Source organism: Festucalex cinctus, chromosome 13 (assembly GCF_051991245.1).
Source record: "Festucalex cinctus isolate MCC-2025b chromosome 13, RoL_Fcin_1.0, whole genome shotgun sequence".
Classification (NCBI taxonomy): domain Eukaryota; kingdom Metazoa; phylum Chordata; class Actinopteri; order Syngnathiformes; family Syngnathidae; genus Festucalex; species Festucalex cinctus.
Window position 1 is genome coordinate 23,647,593 of NC_135423.1, and position 20,015 is coordinate 23,667,607.

General features: G+C 39.1%; 1 protein-coding gene across 12 annotated transcripts in view; it reads left to right on the top strand.

The window, feature by feature from the left end:
- Positions 1–17,712, top strand: part of eif4g1b (eukaryotic translation initiation factor 4 gamma, 1b) — a 71,480-nt gene extending 53,768 nt beyond the window's left edge. For all 12 annotated transcript variants that reach the window (XM_077540143.1, XM_077540146.1, XM_077540147.1 and 9 more), the window contains 19 exons: positions 2,253–2,386; positions 3,239–3,361; positions 3,464–3,874; positions 3,965–4,111; positions 4,304–4,540; positions 4,629–4,733; positions 4,953–5,225; positions 5,996–6,104; positions 6,178–6,286; positions 6,437–6,687; positions 6,774–6,901; positions 9,156–9,328; positions 10,472–10,597; positions 10,678–10,759; positions 11,916–12,014; positions 12,162–12,296; positions 13,026–13,107; positions 16,093–16,233; positions 16,321–17,712. In XM_077540143.1, coding sequence (XP_077396269.1) covers positions 2,253–2,386; positions 3,239–3,361; positions 3,464–3,874; positions 3,965–4,111; positions 4,304–4,540; positions 4,629–4,733; positions 4,953–5,225; positions 5,996–6,104; positions 6,178–6,286; positions 6,437–6,687; positions 6,774–6,901; positions 9,156–9,328; positions 10,472–10,597; positions 10,678–10,759; positions 11,916–12,014; positions 12,162–12,296; positions 13,026–13,107; positions 16,093–16,233; positions 16,321–16,499 — 3,044 coding nt within the window. In that variant the 3' untranslated portion in view covers positions 16,500–17,712. The remainder of the gene's footprint in view (positions 1–2,252; positions 2,387–3,238; positions 3,362–3,463; positions 3,875–3,964; positions 4,112–4,303; positions 4,541–4,628; positions 4,734–4,952; positions 5,226–5,995; positions 6,105–6,177; positions 6,287–6,436; positions 6,688–6,773; positions 6,902–9,155; positions 9,329–10,471; positions 10,598–10,677; positions 10,760–11,915; positions 12,015–12,161; positions 12,297–13,025; positions 13,108–16,092; positions 16,234–16,320) is intronic.
- Positions 17,713–20,015: the final 2,303 nt, after the last annotated feature.

A 20,015-nucleotide genomic window follows, 5' to 3' on the forward strand; every position in this document is an offset into this window, starting at 1 on the left:
GATCTCTTTTCAGTTAACTCACAAATTTATTAGCTAAGTGTAAAATCCAGACCTGTTTAATTGAACACAAACTTTATATAATATACTTGCAGGAAGCCATGATTTACTCTGTTGTATGAATAGCAACATGTGGCTACACATCTGGATTATTCTACTTGGATGATTTCCCTGGCACCCTCATCTGTCATGGCACTTCTAGCGTACTACGGCATCCTTTTTGGGAAACGGTGGTTTAACAGTTCTGCATTATCATTAAACTGTGAACTCATGCTCATCCGCACAGCCATTCTCTAGCTTGTCCGAAAAAACAAAAATTAAAACTAAAATGTGGCAATATTTCATTTTGTTCCAAAAAGGATGACACATTATCCACCACTTATTCTTGAACCTACACAGCAAACTCGCTAGTGTTAGATTAACACTAGTAGAGTAGTGTTAAATGTAACACTGGAAAAGTGGTTATGTGTCCACACCATTGATTGTAAATCTGACACTTTTCAAAGTCTTCCTTTCTTTTTACACTTGATAAGTGGGTAACACTTTATAATAACTATCCGTTATAAGTAGTTCATAGATCATTAGTTGATTGTTAATTAATGAGTTGTTAATGACTTATTAAATGTTTGTTAACTGTTTGTTAAGGATTTATACTTATGACTATAAACAGTTAATATGTCATTATTAAACTGTTAGTTATTGAGTTATAAATGACTTGTTAACTGTATATTAATCATTTGTAACTATATATTATAAATTAGTAAGACTAAGTTAACAAACTATTAGTAAATTACTTAATAATGACTTGTTAAGTATCAGTTAATAGTTTATATCTGTTATTAGGACGTTATTCTAAAGTGGTAGCTATTCCTCATTTATTAACTGTTATTAAATGAGGAACAGTTGCAACTTTACGATAATATCCCAATAGTATAAATTAGCTACTTACTAGGGGTGTGAATTCCCTAGTACCTGACGATTCGATTCGTATCACGATTCACAGGTCACGATTCGATTCGATACCGATTAATCCCGATACGAATTTATAAGTCGATTGTTGCGATTTTTTTCATTCAAATTTAGAAAATACTAATCAGTACTCTTGTAGAGTGTAAGATTTATATGAAAATGTATTATTTATTTATCTGAAATTTCAGTCTTATAGAGGTTGTAATCTGTTTCATGTTTGAACAGCATTAAAATAAAATATTAAGGCTTAATGTTCCGTTCATATAACATTCTTCCATGCTCAAGGTGTGAATCCTAAAAAAAAAAAAAAAATCGATTCGAGAATCGCGCGATGTAGTATCGCGATATATCGCCGAATCGATTTTTTTTTTAACACCCCTACTACTTACTAATATTTAACTTATATATTAGCTAATTCTTTACATAGTAGATGTTAACCATCTACTAATAACTATGAAACTTTGTCAAACAACAAACAGGTGGAACAAGTTGAAAGTACAGAATTTGAAGGTGAAATTTAAAATATAAAATTACTATGCCTTACCATGCCTAAATATCAATTTTCCGTACCATTGAACTTTTTCCACTCATGTGCTCCTCTACAAAGTTTCACTGGTATAGTATTAGTAGATGGTTAACAAACTATTAACAACTGCTGTAAAGAAGTGAGTTAATCTACAACTTAAATATTAGTTATTACTCTATTTATGTTATTGGGACGTTATTCTAAAGTTGCAACTACTCCACATTTACTAACACGTAATAAATGAGGAATAGTGGCAACTTTATAATAACGTCCCAATAACCTATACAAACTATGAAGTAATACTTATCAAGTCATTAGTAAGTAATTTTCTAATAGCTTGTTAACGATGTATTACTAATTTATAAAATATAGTTATGAATAATTACTATACAGTTAACAAGTCATTTAGAGCTCAATAACTAACAGTTTAAAAATAACATTTTTACTATTTATAGACATCATTTTAAAACCTTAACAAACAGTTAACAAACATTTAATAAGTCATTAATAACTCATTAATTAACAGTTTACTAATGGTCTATTAACTAGTTATAACGGGTAGTTATTATAAAGTGTTACCGATAAGGGTTACTCCAACACTGTACAGTGTTAAAAAATCTACACTGGTAAACACTAAGTAGTGTTAAATGTACTCTACACTTGTGTCAGTGTTGAAAAAAATAACTCAAACCAACACTTCACTTTGTTAAAAGGTACTTCATTTATGAAATAAATGTTTTGTCCAATATTTTATTTTCAGAACAGTGGAAGCCAATCAACCCAGAGGAGAAGAAAAAGTATGACCGAGCATTTCTTCTGGGATTCCAATTCATCTCAGCCAGCATGAATAAGCCTGAGGGTCTTCCTGCCATCAATGATGTCGTCCTAGACAAGGTATAGCCACTGACACTTGCAGCATGCACCCGTGTACAGAAACACATTTGTTAACAAGCGATGAGGTGTCTACATCCGAAGCCACCATAACAATTTAAGACTGGGTCTTAGCATACAAGTATGAAACACCATCCCTCCAAAATATACTTATTATTTTAAGAATTTAGTAATCCTTTGTCACCCTTAGAATTTGGGTTTTGAATTGTATAGGTCCTGTCTTGAGATGAGTTTCTTTGTGTATACACCAGGATAAAAAAATGTAAATGCAACGTTTTTGTTTTTGCTCCCGTTTTCATGAGCTGAACTCAAAGATCTCAAACTTTTTCTACGTACACAAAAGGCCATTTCCCTCAAATATTGCAAATCTGCCTAAATCTGTGTTAGTGGGCATTTGTCCTTTGTCAAGATACTTAACTAATTGGTGCAGAGAGCCAGAGAAGAATGGGAGACAGTAGTGTTACATTACAGGGTGGGATCGAATCTTTTTTATTTATTTTTTTATTTTATTTTATTTTTATTTTTTTTTTCCTTTTCACACTGGGCTTGTGTTGGCTATTTTGGTGTTCACCTACATGAGAAAACATGTATGGTAGGGTAATTGAAATTTAAATTGCCTCTGTCTGTGAGTGTATATTTTCAACAGGTGATTGACACTTAACAGGTTAAGGGGTAAAAACAAGGAATGAAAATTAAAAACAAATTAAAAAAAAAAAAAAAAAAAGTGCCCTTCATATATGTATAGAAAATTGTATAGACAAATATTGCAGGTTTGTAGTTTGATTTTGAAAAATGCCTGTGCAAAATCTTCAATAGTATGATTTTTGTGATCACCACATTGATATTTCTTTTTAGGCTAACAAGACTCCTCTGCGTCAGCTTGACCCCAGTCGGCTGCCTGGGATGAATTGTGGTCCTGATTTCACACCTTCATTTGCCAACCTTGGCAGACCGGGTATGGGAGGAAGTAGAGGACCAGTAAGTTGCATTTTTTTGTAATGAAGATCACAGACCAGCAGTTTAGTAGTGTTGTATTGTAATTTTGTCCTCTAATCTTCCCTCTTTCCTATCTTCTTCCAGCCTCCGGGTACGGGTGTGGGCATAGGTGGCCCACGTCGGTCTCAGCAGATGCAACGGAAAGAACCGAGGAAAATAATTACCAGTATGTCACTCAATGAGGATGTCAAGCTGAACAAGGCAGAGAAGGCATGGAAGCCGTCAATGAGAAAAACGGTGCGTGGTTGCGCAGCAGAAGAGTCTGCGGAGAATGATCCAGATCAACTCAAGACAAAGGAATTATTTAAAAAGGTCCGCAGTATCCTCAACAAACTGACCCCTCAAAAGTTTCAACAGCTCATGAAACAGGTGTCAGAATTTACTATTGACACGGAGGAGAGGTTAAAAGGTGTCATTGACCTTACCTTTGAAAAGGCCATCTCTGAGCCAGATTTTTCAGTCGCTTATGCCAACATGTGCCGCTGCGTTATGGGGGTATGTATCAATAGCCTCTACCCAGACAATTTGAGACTAACTCATTTGTATAATAAATGGAAATGTCAATAAAAATTCTGAATTTTGTAGCTAAAAGTCAAAGCAACAGATAAGCCAGGAGACACTGTGAATTTCCGGAAGCTGCTATTGAATCGATGCCAGAATGAGTTTGAGAAGGATAAAGATGACAATGAGATCTTTGAGAAGAAGCAACGAGAGCTGGAGGCTGCAGAAGGGGTACTATACGTCAAATTATTTTCTTGTTGTTATGCTATGGTACACTGCAAACTAACTTTTTATTTTTTATTTTATTTTTATTTTTTATGACCAAATTTTTGTAAACTGGACATCACCCCCCCCCCCCCCCCCCCCCCCCCCCACACACACACACACACACACACACATACACACACACACACACACCAACAGGATGAGGAGAAACAAAGGTTAATGGAAGATCTGGAAGAATGCAAAAACAAGGCTAGGAGGCGCTCACTTGGTAATATTAAATTCATCGGTGAGCTATTCAAACTAAAGATGCTCACGGAAGTCATCATGCATGAGTGCATTGTCAAACTACTGAAAAACCATGATGAGGAGTCCCTAGAGTGTCTGTGCAGACTCCTATCCACCATTGGAAAGGATCTAGACTTTGAAAAAGCCAAGGTACAGCGCACACTTGCAGATCAATACGTCAGCTTACAATGTACAAAACAAGATTAAACACTGACCTATGTATTGTAATGGTCTTTAGCCTCTTATGGACCAGTATTTCAAACAGATGGAGAAAGTAATAAAGGAAAAGAAGACCAGCTCAAGGATCCGTTTTATGTTGCAAGATGTGGTGGACCTTCGACGGGTAAACACTCAACACTGCCCACTGTTATTGCAACATTCTTATACCTGCTCACAGCATTCATTGATGCTCAGACCTCATCGTCTGGCGCCGTGGTGTTTAATTTGCTTACCAAAATCACTGTCTGTTTTAATGTCTATCTTTGTGTAAATGTTTTGGATTACTCTCAATTTTTGTGCCCTAGTATTCATTCTATATTAATGTTCTCTTACGCCGTCTCAGAATAATTGGGTGCCCAGACGAGGTGACCAAGGCCCAAAGACTATTGACCAGATCCACAAAGAAGCCGAGTTGGAGGAGCACAGAGAGCAGATGAAAGTGCAGCATGCCCTCATCTCCAAGAAAGAGTCTTTCGGCAGCTCAGCAAACCGGATGGGTGGAGGTCGCGGTGGACCTCACACTCCTGGTCGCGGGGCTTCTCCACAAGATGATGGATGGAACACCGTTCCCATATCCAAGAACCGAACTTATGATGCAAAATTCAAATTCCCAAAGGCATGTATTAGCTGTCCACCCTTTATCAAGCACAACCATGGAATGAAACATTCCAAATGGAATTACATGTAAAACAATTGTTTCGATTTATTTTAAAGTATTTTTAGGGTCTTGCTCAGGGGCAACTGAGCAGTAGTTGGAATGCTAACTAGCATCTCTTAAAAAATATTAGATTTTGTTGTGGAATTTTCAGCAGTTAGGCAAGATGAATGAAACAGTCTGGAAAACAATTAGTCAGCTAGGGCCCTCGTCCTTACACATGAGCTATTTGCTTTTCTAGCCTTGTTTATCGATATATTCATATACAGTGGTCGGGTGTACGGACCAGGTCGGCCGGCAAATAGCCAATAATTGATACGGATAATAAATGCATTGAGAAGAGGAAAAAAAAAAATTTAACCACTAAAAAATCTTCACTAAGTGGGTATAAACCGCCAATATAATGAAAAATGGGGGTTGGCTTCCCCCAAATATAGTCTTTAAAAATATATATTGAAAAAAATCTGTGAATAGGTGAATCGGCGGGTGCCAAGCCATGTGTAGGGGTCCTCTATACTTTAAAGTTTTCAAGAACGCTAATAAAATGTGCATATAGAAACACACACACAAACTAATAGAAATCCCAAAATGCAATTGAAATGGTAGAATTGAAAAAGTTACATCCAGTCATGTCATTTCTAAATTGAGCCATATGCTCAAGCAACTTTGATTCAACTCTTTTAATTTCAGTTGGAAGTTTAGTTAATCAATTAATCAACTGTTCTTTTCAGGCACCTGCTTTTGATATCCACTCTCAGTGTCTCGCTCCAGGAGGTAAAGGTGCTTTGAGCTGGGGTAAGGGCAGCAGTGGTGGTAGCACCAACAAGCTTATAGATTCTGGTAGGTCTCCCTGTTAGATATCTCCATAACTTTGATTATGAGCAAAACAATCTGAGGGTATTGTTCTTCCAAGGCTTAGAACCGGGCAGTCGTCCAGCTACCAACACTCTGAACAGGTTCTCAGCTCTGCAACAGGCCCCATCAGGCACTTCAGCAGAGTCAGACATGCGGGTTTCCCAGAGGTAAGAACAGTTGTAACAGTGTGTGAAACAAAATTGTAACATTGTCGCTGCAGACACAGCTTGTGACAATAGCATTTTTTATGTCAGTAAAACTTTCCTTTTCTCCCAGAATTATTTCCCCATGTTTCCTTTTAATCTGTCTCTATACAGAAACAGCTCAAGTCGAGATCGAGGGGAGCGCTTTGATCGTTCCGACCGCAGCGATCGTGGATTTGACCGACGTGATGACCGTGAGCGAAACAGGCCTCAGGCTGCTGCTACACGTAGCTTCAGTCGGGAAAATGAGGAACAGAGTCGGGAGAGAGAGCAACGTGGGTCAGCGGATCCAGTCCGTAAAGTAGTAAATATGACAGATGACAGAGATCGCAGCAGCAAAGACAGAGCTCGGAGCCGAGAGAATGGTATCTGACCTGACTTTTACTCTCGTATTCATTTTATTTTATACTATTACTATCACATTTTGGTTTTGTTTTGATTACATCAACAGTGAAGAGGGAAACGGCTGCCACACCTGCACCTTTCCAAACTACTACCAAGCCTGCCTTGACTGTGGAGGAACTAACCAAAAAATCCAAAGCCATCATCGAAGAATACCTCCATATCCTTGATGTCAATGTAAGACATAACATTAATTATGCCTATAAAGCTGGTTGCCAGTGTTGAAACGGGGCCGCCCCAAAATTTGATTGACTTTGTGAATGGTTTCCACCATCGTTTGTTAGTTGCTAGTGCTTTGGTGAAGGAAAAATTAAAAGTGGCTCAGCATAAAATGAAAAAACTGTATGACCGGCATTCGGTGCGTCACGAGTTCAGCCCTGGAGATCAAGTTTTGGCTCTTGTACCTGTTGTGGGCTCTCCATTCGAGGCGAAGTTCTCAGGCCCTTACAGTGTTAAAAGTTCTCTGATCTCAATTACATAATCTCCACACCGGGTCGTCGACAATCCAGAAAGCTATATCACGTTAATTTGCTTAAACCCTACTGTAGGCGTAAGTCTTGCCCCGTGTTGGGGAGTTCTGATCCTGTGCGGCCGGCATTGGCCGTGAGCCGTATGTTGGAGGGTTCAGAGGGAGACGGGGTTCCTGAGCCTGACAACAGGTTGCTCTATGGTCGTCTGAAAAACTCAGAATCACGGTGATTTAGATCAGATTCTGTTGCATCTGTCTGAGTCGCAGCGTCGTCAATTATCAGAACTAATTAATGAATATCCATGTCTATTTGGTGATGTGCCATCACATACTCACTGGATCAAGCATGACATTGATGTTGGTGACGCACCTCCCATTAAACAAAGGTTTTACCGTATGGCCCCTGTTAAATTGGAACATCTAAATCAGTGGTGTCAAACATAAGGCCCGCGGGCCGGATCAGGCCCGCAAAGGGGTTTAATCCGGCCCACGAGGTGATTTTTGTAAAGCTAAAAATAAATAAATGTATTGTCGAACTAATTAATCAGTCGGCCACAATCAAAATATATGAAATGTTTAATTTCACAAGCAGTTCTCACTCCTCAGATGAGCAATGCAACTTGTATGCGGGAATAGTCCTGGATGTCATTATTTTACACACAACTTAAAGTTACGGTTTGTTTAATTATTATTATTATTATTATTATTATTATTATGATTATTATTATTATTATACATTTTTTAATCATAGACCGACAAACGTGTTAAATAAGACACAAATTCAATTACTGGTAACACAAATAGATATGACAAGGATTAGCGTCCTTATAACGTCATTAACTGCGCCATGCAATGCATTCTGGGAACAATATATATGCAAAACAGATGATTTAACATGTCCAGAACTCAGTGTTGCCACGTTCCATTTGCATTTGTATTATTTTCTTGGAACAATATGATTACAGTTCAGCTCCGTAATATAGGGCTGGCCCACACATAGCGAAAATCTGCGTATAATTGACGGCAATCGTTTTTAAGTTATATACCGTTATTTTACCGATGCGGCCCACTTGGTAATATATTTTCCTCCATGCGGCCCCTGAGCTAACATGAGTTTGACACCCCTGATCTAAATCCTTGACGTCAAAGTTCAGTCAATTCAAACACGACTAATGTTAACAGAAAGTAACTGTTACTCTTTGACATGCACTAAAAAAAAAAACAAGGTATCTTGCAGTTCAACATTTGAAGTGAGTTTCAAATTGAAATTGTTGTAAATGTCATTCAGGAGAAGGATGGTTCCATACAAATGTACTTTGACTACACATTAGTTTAAGGTTGGGTTAAATTCAAAAGACCAGTATGTGCGTTAAAGGTGGATTGCGGAGCTTTCACTTTTTTGCTCTCGACTGCCACCTCTGGTCTAAAGCGTAACTGCAGCCTCTGTGCCAAGCTCGTGCATGGTGCACGTACGAGTAGGTGTGCTCGGATATACTCTCCATTTTTTTCAGTTTTCTTAGAGTCTGACCTGGAATTTGGGCTATGCTCAAGCTGGCCTCTTCTTTTTTTTCTCTTTTCAATTCACATCCCAATTGTGTTGCACACTAGCTAATACAACACTACATGCCTGCGAGAAGGAGCACGACATCACCACTCCCCCTGTGGAGTGTTCGCCCCGAAATGCTCTGAACTGAAGGGACGATATAAGCTGATAGGTGCAGTCATAGTTAAAAGTCAAGACTCTTTATACTCATCTGGACATGTATGATGTAGAAACATCTTTAACATTAATATATCAAATTCCGCCATTTATAATCTTTTGTTGTTGTTGTTGTTGTTGTTGTTGTTGTTGTTGTTGTTGTTAGTGGTGGTGGTTGAATTCCAGGATAATGAATACAAATATAAACATAAATGTATCAAAATGCATTGGCAGCCAACAATATTTCTCTCTGTCCGCCACAGGAGGCCCTGCTATGTCTGCAGGAGCTCAACTGCCCTCAGCTCCTGTCCGTGTTTGTCCAATTCGGACTGGAGTCAACACTGGAGCGCAACAACGTAACGAGAGAAAACCTAGGTCGGCTCCTGCACCGGCTCATTAAGACAGGCATCCTCCCGACAGAACAGTACTATAAAGGGTCAGTATAAAATCTCAAAAGTGCTTATCATGCTTGTTAAACTGACATGTTGTTTTGTCAGCAGACACATTTATTTTCAAGCATTTGATAAACTCCTGTTGTCTTCACATCATTGATGTTTACCATTGTGTGTTGTCTTCTGTTACGAGTATTGTAAAGGGCCTTGTGGCATTTATTTCTGGTCTTAGAATCACAATACTTTTGATTAGTAGGGCTGTGAATTGCCTCGTACCTCACGTTTCGATCCGTATCACGATTCATAGGTCACGATTCGATTCGATGCCGATTAATCCCGATATGAATTTACAAGTCGATTGTTGCGATTTTTTTTACTCAAATTTAGAAAATACCATTCAGTAAACTTGTACATGTACACTGTAAGATTTGTATGAAAATGTATTATTTATTGATCTGAAACTTCAGTCTTATAACTGTAAGCTACTGTATTTAACAAAAAGCTTGTAACATTTTTCATGTTTGAACAGCGTTAACATTCTTCCATGCTTAAGGTGTGAAATTTAGACGTTTTGTTGAATATTTTTCCATCAAAAATGGATGTTAAAAAATCGATTCGGCTGCCTATTGAATCGATTCGAGAATTGCGTGCTGTAGTATCGCGATATATTGCCGAATCGATTTTTTTTTTAACACTCCTATTGATTAGTATTGGTCCCTTCCTTTTGTGTGCTTTTAAATGAGTTTTAATGCTGCTAGCCTCGCAAGTTAGAATGCAGCCTCATTTCGCTAATCCCCCTTCCACGAGGCACGCCACTGACCAAAGCCACACCCCTCAAGAACATGCAATTTTAAACTGCATAGTTGACAGAGACACATCTTTGATTGCTTTTTGGTTGTTTTTCCTCAGGCGCAGTACTTACTTAAAAATCTAATTAGCGGTGCAAAATGGGAACAGAGAGAGATGACTTTTTTTTACATGTAATTTTTACTAATGTACTGACAGATTATATTGTCAGTTACTGCAAAACTGATGTTTATGTACAGCACTTTGTATACAGCAACGCCTGTTCTTAAAGCGCTTTATAAATTAAGTTGAGTTGAGGTTTAACAAATGTGACAAAAGTGTTGTGTTTTGTTTTCCAAACTTCCCATTCAAGTTCAAAGCATTGCCTTTGTTTTATGTAGGCTTAATGAAATCCTGGAGATAGCTGAGGAAATGGCGATAGACATCCCGCACATCTGGCTCTACCTGTCAGAACTTATCACACCCATGCTCCATGAGGGAGGGATCCCCATGGGACATCTTTTCAAGTGAGTCTCAGACCTCCGTACCTCTTTGAATGGTCAAAGACAAATGGAAAACATTTTTTTTAATGTTGATGATTTTATAGGGAGATTTCAAAGCCATTGATTCCTCTGGGCAAAGCTGGAGACCTGCTTGTCTGTATCCTCACATTACTCTGCAAAGAGATGGTGAGCTCATCAGTTTGACTCCACATTAAGTAGAATGTGATGTTAATTTCAATGTCAAGGGGTTTGCGTCAGGTAGTGACATCACGACAGTCCCATCCGATCTGTGTGATTGGAACTGTTCAGACTGAGACACATCTTGTCCAAATCGGATATGAAACTACTTCCTGAATGTGGTTTCAATTTCATGTGCTTTGTGACTGTTCAGATTACAAAAGAGCCATCCATTTTCAATCTGAATGGGCTAAAAATTGGATTTGGGTTGAACAAGGTCTTAAAGAGTTTCATTTAATGTCACCTTATTAGAATCTGGGTAAACAATGCTTTCTTGTTTCCTTGTTAGCTTTTAATAAATTGCATTTTTTTCCTTCTAATTATGATAGGACCTAAATAAAAACAAAAAGAGGCAAACCAATCGTTAGTCAAGTGCATTTATTCAGTAGGGGAAAATAACTGATTTTAAGAAATAATTCATCATAAATAAATAATATATTTTACATCATCATGTGTGCCCCAATTATTAGTTCCCCTGGTGTTAATACTTTGTACTACCCACTTTTGTCAACCAAACGTCACCTAATGGTCTCCTATAATGTTGGTGGGAGTCGAGAATGCAGAGAGATCTTTTCTCTTTGCACAATCTCTCAAAATCATCAAGGGACCTGCGTCGTCCTCTCTTCTGCACTCTCCTATTTAGCTCACTGCACAGGTTTTCAATGGGGTTGAAGTCTGGGGACATGAGATAGCCATTGGTGGAACTTGATTCTGTGTCTGTTGAAGGATTATACAATTGTGTATGCTTCAGCAATAAAAATTGAATTTAGTTTAAGGCTTTTAACATATCTTAACCAGGTGTGCCAATAATTATGGCGTACACAGAACCCTAATGTATAACCAGTCGGAACGATTGTTTTCCTTTATTTGTTTGTAGGAGATGCAGCTAGAGAAAAATGTGATTTGGACCAAAAAATCGGCTTTCGTTAGACATCAGTATCCAGTTGACTTTCATACAATAGTTCCTGTTCCACTCTTTACACATTTGTCAGTGAACCTGTAATCGGTTCTCTTGCATATGTAGTAATGTAGAGGTAGTTCTTAATGTACTCAGCGATAAAATGGTCTTTTATGAGGTTTGTAATTTTGTATATGTCACACCCAGAGCCATAACAAGGTGGGCGCAATGTGGCGGGATGCCGAACTCCAATGGAAGGACTTCTTCCCTGAGGATGTAGACGTCAACAAGTTTGTGACAGAAAAAGTAAGGGACGATGACCGCTCACTTTTGTATCCATTATATTGCTCTTTGAATGATGTATTGCATTGGAGACCTGGTTTGAACATATTATTGTTTAGTTCAAATCATTTTCTGAAGTCATATCAAGGTAACATTTGCGTTTTCCTGAAGAATGTGGCATTCACACTGACTGAAGCATTTGAAAAGAGTAAAACCAAGAAGATGAGTTCTGCAGAGCTGAGCAGACAGCTTGAAAGACTGATCCAGGACAAGGCTGATAACAAAAGAATCATTGACTGGGTTGAGGTTTGTATTCATTTTTATTGGGCTTTTATTAACATTTAATTTCCAATTATTCCATTCATGGTTGTGGAAATGATTGTCTTTGAATTATGTTCTTAGTGTTTCTTATATTGTTAACTATGTCAGGAAGGATCAGAGGATGGATGGATGGATGGATGGATGGATGGATGGATGGATGGATGGATGGATGGATGGATGATAACATACTTCAGTGTAATTGTTTTTTTAATGATTCCCCAAATTTGCTATACAAATCAATTCCAAAAAATGTGTTTATCTTGGAAAAGTTGATTAACTTCCATAATGCCTTTCAAAAAGTTAAACTTTAATTGATTATAGATTCAGAGCCCACAATTGGAGTGACTTCAAATATTTCTATATTATTACATAACTTGGGATTCGTGTTCATAAAACCCACACCAGCAGGATTTCAAAAAATGAGATGAATCTATAAATTGATGGAATTTTGACTTTTTGAATGGAATTATGGAAATAAATGAACTTTTCGATGATATTCAAATTTTTTGCAAAGGGTCTGTCTTATGTTTTATGATTCTTCTTCAAAATTTAGACTGGCAAGGACCCAGGAATGTTATTTTAACATTCTGTGCTCATTAAAGCTTTTTTGTTGTTGTTATTTAGAGAAATGTTATGTAGTAGTCATGCTGGACTTTAAATAGTTTTAGTTTTTGTGAATGATTGTGCCAAAATGGATGTTTCACTGTGTTGTAGGCCAACCTGGATAAGCAGCTGACCACCTCCAACATGTTCGTCAGAGTATTGATGACCTGTATCTGCCAGTCAGCAATCATCTGTGAGTTGCTTTCTCTACATTCTCCATTCGACACGATGAATATTTAACATGGAATCATGGCCATGAGACAGATGAGTTGTAAAGTGGGGAAAAAAAACGGAACATACTCTGTACGGACAAACATGTTGGGACCAAGGTTCCATCCATCCATCCATCCATCCATCTTCTTCCGCTTATCCGAGGTCGGGTCGCTTGGGCAGCAGCTTTAGGAGGGAAACCCAGACTTCTCTCTCCCCAGCCACTTCAACCAGCTCCTCCGGCGGGATCCCAAGGCGTTCCCAGGCCAGCCGAGAGACATAGTCTCTCCAGCGTGTCCTGGGTCGTCCCCGGGGCCTCCCGCCGGTGGGACATACCCGGAACACCTCCCCAGGGAGGCGTCCAGGAGGCATCCGAACCAGATGCCCGAGCCACCTCAGCTGGCTCCTCGCATCGCGGAGGAGCAGCGGCTCTACTCTGAGTCCCTCCCGGATGACTGAGCTTCTCACCCTATCTCTAAGGGAGAGCCCGGACACCCTGCGGAGGAAACTCATTTCGGCCGCTTGTATCCGGGATCTCGTTTTTCGGTCACGACCCACAGCTCGTGACCATAGGTGAGGGTTGGAACGTAGATCGACCGGTAAATCGAGAACTTTGCCTTTTGGCTCAGCTCCTTCTTCACCACGACGGACCGATACAGAGTCCGCATTACTGCAGACGCTGCACCGATCCGCCTGTCGATCTCTCGCTCCATCCTACCCTCACTCGTGAACAAGACCCCAAGATACTTGAACTCCTCCACTTGGGGCAGGATCTCATGCCCGACCCGGAGAGGACACGCCACCCTTTTCCGACTGAGGACCATGGTCTCGGATTTGGAGGTGCTGCTCTTTGGAGGTGCTGCTCTTCATCCCAACCGCTTCACACTCGGCTGCGAACCGTTCCAGTGAGAGTTGGAGATCCCGGCCTGATGGATCCAACAGCACCACATCATCTGCAAAAAGCAGAGATGCAATGCTGAGGTCACCAAACCGGAACCCCTCAACGCCTTGGCTGCGCCTAGAAATTCTGTCCATAAAAGTTATGAACAGAATCAGTGACAAAGGACAACCTTGGCGGAGTCCAACCCTCACTGGAAACGAATCCGACTTACTGCCGGCAATGCGGACCAGACTCTGGCAACGGTCGTACAGGGACCGAACAGCCCGTATCAGGGGGCCCGGTACCCCGTACTCCCGAAGCACCCCCCACAGGATTCCCCGAGGGACACGGTTGAACGCCTTCTCCAAATCCACAAAACACATGTGGACTGGTTGGGCGAACTCCCACGCACCCTCGAGGATCCTGCTGAGGGTGTAGAGCTGGTCCACTGTTCCACGGCCAGGACGAAAACCACACTGCTCCTCCTGAATCCGAGATTCGACTTCCCGACGGACCCTCCTCTCCAGCACCCCTGAATAGACCTTACCAGGGAGGCTGAGGAGTGTGATCCCTCTATAGTTGGAACACACCCTCCGGTCCCCCTTCTTAAAAAGGGGGACCACCACCCCGGTCTGCCAATCCAGAGGCACTGTCCCCGATGTCCACGCGCTGCTGTAGAGGCGTCTCAACCATGACAGCCCCACAACATCCAGAGCCTTTAGGAACTCCGGGCGGATCTCATCCACCCCCGGGGCCCTGCCACCGAGGAGCTTTCCAACCTCCTCAGTGACTTGTTATTTGGGACCAAGGTTATTTTAGTTAACTAAAACTAACGAAAAAACTAATACTAAAATAAAAAATAAAAAATCGGTTAATTAAATAAAATAAAAACGAAAAAGCTTTTTAAGAAACGAAAACTAACTGAAACTACATTTTATGTTAAAACTAAAATTATAGCAAAAATGGCGTTTTAGTCTTTGGTTATTAATTTAATGCATGAGCCCTTTGGGGACGATTTTAAATGTGATTTTTTTTTTTTAAGTACGGTAGATTTATTTTGATATTAAATGGAATAAGGACGTTTGAAAGTGTGTCACACAGAAGTGATGTCATCTAGCAACAGCCAATAGAAAAATATCTTCAGATGACGTCACTCCCTTGGTGTTTTTTAAATATTGTGCACAATACAAGTTTTTTTTAAACTAAAACTAATACCGAAACTAACTAAAACTAAGCATTTATTAAATAACTAGAACTAATAAAAACTAACAGAACCACCCTGAAAACTAATTCAAACTATATTTAATAAACAAAACTCAAAATGAAACGGCCAGCAACTACGGAAAGTGAAAGCAGCCATAACAGAATCCATACCTTTTCAGTGGTTGTTTGTAGGGGTGTGCCATCGATATTTAATATCCAAAAATCCATCCATCCATCCATTTTCTTGACCGCTTATTCCTCACAAGGGTCGCGGGGGGTGCTGGCGCCTATCTCAGCTGGCTCAGGGCAGTAGGCGGGGGACACCCTGGACTGGTTGCTATCCAAAAATCGATTTTACTTAAATTAGAAATGAAGAAGAAGGGGAAAAGGCAGTTGTAGCCCATGTGCTGTTTTTGTGGAAAAAGGCACTTACATACAAAATTAATAAATGTTTCAACAAAAAAAGGGACTTTAATGTCTCTATTTGTCATTTTGTCTTGCAAAGCAGACTGGAGTAGATCATAACAATTGTTTGCATATCTGTAAATTCAAGCAGAAATCATTTGTCAAGCAAATAATTTTGATTTGAAAATCGTTTGAACGAGAATCGATTCTGAATCGAATCGTAGACCCAAAAATCGCAATCGAATCGTGAGACAGTCAAAGATTCCCATCCCTGGTTGTTTGTCCGTATGTGCCCTGCAATTGATTGGCTCCAGTTCACACCCGACAAATGAAGACAAGCAGTACCGAATGGATTGGATAATTAACTGATTAAGATGCATGTGAAATCAAAAATCATTCACTTCAACTGCTGCATGCTATCAATGCTATATGTGAGCTATAATGTCCAGCTGACTTTGCTTTTTCGACAATGACCCGCAGGTGAGAATCCCTACAAGGTGAATGACGAGATAATCAATCAGAGGGCTAAGTTGCTGCAAAAATTCCTGAAGGATGAACAGAAGGAGTTGCAAGCTCTCTATGCCTTACAAGCTCTAATGGTGCACATGGAGCAGCCGGCCAGTGAGTGACTGTATCCAACTATTTGATTGCTTCTTCAAACTGCCACGGGTATCTGTGCTGAAGTGACGTCTCTTGTCCCTCCATCAGATCTGCTGAGAAAGTTCTTTGACACTCTTTATGATGAGGAAGTCATCAAAGACGATGTCTTCTACAAGTGGGAGTCATGCAAGGACCCCGCCGAGCAGCAGGGCAAGGGTGTGGCCCTCAAGTCCGTCACCGGCTTCTTCACATGGTTGCGCCAGGCAGACGAGTCTGACAACAGTTAGGAGTTGGGACACTTGGACTAGTGGGATTTGAAGTGGCATCCATTGGGACAGAGAATGGCAGGAGGATTCAGATCGGCCTGAATCAGCTAAATCCTTCCGCAGAAACAGAAAAAAAAAAAAAATCTTCAACTGGGAGAGATTGTATTATCGATCGAGCGTTCGATCATGCCATTTCTTTTTCTTTTTTCGTGCAATTGAATGTCCTAATTCTAATGAATGATGAAAATCGAGAAGGCTGAGAAATGGGAGCTAATACAATTGACTTCACTATTTTTTTTTGACTGTTTGCTTTGGAGTTTGACTCCTTTTTTGAAATGGCTTTCCCGCATCTCAGCAACACTATGCTGACAAATACATATACAAATATAAGAGGCTATATATTTTTGATGATGTCATCCTTTTATCATGGCAACGGTGACATGTTGCATTTGTGTTTGATCTACATGCACATGTAGACGCTTGCTTTTTGACAGTTTTTTTTTTTCTGTATTGAATGATTGGCGAGCGTTTTCTAATAAAAGAAAAAATATATAAAGAAGTTGGACATTTGAGACGGGGGTCATGAGAGTTGTAGCCTTCTGAAGACTAAACACAAATTTCACAAGGAGAATATGAACATTGACCGTTTTGCTGCTGGGGGCGATGATCAGTCGCCACCTCACTTTACTAACCCTCCGCTGGATCTGTGTTACGCTTTCTCGTCTGGACTTGACCTGCAAGAATGAGGATTTATGGCTGTGTCTTGCTATAAAGCGTGTTGGATTTGAATTAGATACTGTTATTGAAACTTGAAAAGTTGCGTAGTTGCAATTCCATAGTATGAATGTAAAAAAAAAAAAAGTTTTACAGGACAATTCCAAAAGCCTTTTTGCTTCCATGAGTGGAAATGGATTTTAGGAGCGTTCTGTACATATGTTATGGATATTTTTGTTTGTTTTGTTCCAACCCCTACCCCCACCCACCGAGAGAGAATACTAATGCAATTTTAATTTCTTGTAAAACAAAGTGGAAGTACTCCCGTATTTATTTCTCTCCTCCGCTGGCCGAAAGTGCTTGTAATTATCAAATCCGACTACAGTCGTTGATTGAAGTCCAAATGTGTAAATAGTTCTTTTGCTTTACTTTATGAAAAAGATATTTAATTAAGGAAATTTATGCCTCTTTTCACATCCAGAACTGGAAGAGCTAATAAAGATTGCAAATATAAAAGTTACACATTTTGTCACATTTCATTGAGTGTCTATCACACAACACAAAGACTTTCATATTCAAGAATTCTAGCTTTTTGTTGACAGACCTTTAGCAGCAAGTTCTGTGAAAACGAATGGAAAATCATGCAGCAGCTCAAGCAGGTTTTTCTAAAAGTTTTGTTTTTTTTCTTAACTCATTTGCTCCCAAAAATTTATAAATACGTTCTATTTTAAATGTATTGTGTCCCAAAGACGTATTTATGCGTTTTTTAATGCTAACGCATACAGAAGGCTTTGATGCAGCCTCTCAACTGGGTGAAAAAAAATATGGTAGTAATTACAAACATGGTCAGCATGTGGCAGCAGAGTATAATAGATTAACCAGGAGCCATGACAAAAACAAGCGGTTTCCCCAAAATTCAAAGCAGATTTGTGAATAATGATGAAACTTAGCTATATTCTAATGCTAAGAGCGCCAGACGTTGAGAAAATGGGCTGGCCAAAGACAAAACATTTGCCCCAAATCATTGTTGTTGGTGTTAGACCGTAGAAACTGAAAACATGACAGACATTTCCTCCACCCTACACTCACTAGAGAGCACTGTTGCACCTTGTAAGTTGCCCATAGATGCACTATTCATTACTATACAATGATGCTGGCTTGACATGGTCAAGTAATGTCATATTTAGTTTAATTAAATGTATGTGTGAGACTTTAAACTCGTGCTTCTCACCTATTTTCTGTTACATTCCGTTCTCACCGAAGTCTCTGCCGCAGTTTTGAGTAGTATCATTTGTCTAACTTGTGTAACTTTATTACTATGTTTATTTTAAGTGTGTCGGAAAAGATTTGAAGTGCATCAATTGGGCTGAAAATTTAAAAAAATAAATAAAAATAAGAGTTCTACTGCCACCTACTGTAGCGGATATGCAATTACACTTTATTCTTACATGAGCCCATTAAAAAAAAAAAAAAAAACATTCCCAGATCACATCCAGATCAGATTAAAATTGACTGCCTTAAACTGCAGGTGCATTAATGAAATAGAGAAACGAAACAAGAGGAACTACTGTAACTGAAAAATCTCTTGTGTTTCATAAAAAAAAAAAAAAAAAAAAGGAAAAAAAAAGAATTACAAAAATGCAGTTCGGCTAATGAAGATAATGTGTGTACTAATGCTGCAGCCTGTGCCATTTTTCAAAATATTGAGAAATGGCATTTTGCCATATTCACAAGCATGTAATCCAGTGTTGACTCTGTTCACTGATTATTACAAATTGCACAGGCTTTTGTTATTATTGCAACAATATTGCACTCAATCACTTATTTGGTGAGGCTCTTCGTCAGTGCTTGATGATCATCAAAACACGCAAGCCGTGCATTTATCGACCACAACATTTCGACCCTCTCATACAGCTAAATGTAACCAGAAGGTGTGAAACGTGTCCACGGCTAACATCAACAACCACAATATTAAAAAGATAATTAGATGAATCCCCCTCTGGAAGTGTCTTTAAAATTGAGCATTGATAATTTATGTATTAGATAATTAGATACATGCTTGCCAATCATCACATAAACCTTTTACACTTAGCAGCATCAACTTAAATAAAAAGAAGGGGGAAAAACAGCAAGCAACTTTATGGCATCTCAACAAGTGTCTGATCACAAGGGGCCTGTTCTATTTGAAAGGCTAATCAGTAACTATATTGGGAACGCCAGGCCATCAAATTAGTGCCGATAAATGTTCCATTATCTGTGTGACACGAGGTACATGTTGAATAAGAAATAAGGTAACACGTCAGCATTTGCGTATGTTCCACAAAAATCATGAAGACATTTGGCCAAGCAAAACAACAGGTTTATAATTGTACTTTGCAACACATTACATCTGAATTGCATATTCAGAGCTGTTTAAATTGTGTGTCATGTAATTCTGCACGATTGCCAACTCCATGCCTATAGTGAAAATTAGAATGCAAGTAAGAGAGTTAATAAACATGAGATCAGTGAGGATAAGCAATTCCCAGAATGAATGAATGAATTTTCCTGAAGCTTGTGAGTTTGACAGAGCCAATGAACTTTCTGTCACTTATATAATCATAGGCTGTTATCAGTCAATACTTAACTGATAGGAGTAACACACACATGAACAAACACACATACTGATCATTATCAAGGCATACAAAATATTCCCTTTATTAATTGTTGAAATTTTGTCAATAAGTTCATAAGTTAATAAAAACTCCCCGAGCTATGAAAACACAATCTCTTGTTTTCAACTCCCAACAAAGCACACACTTAGGTATCATAAATAAATGAGAG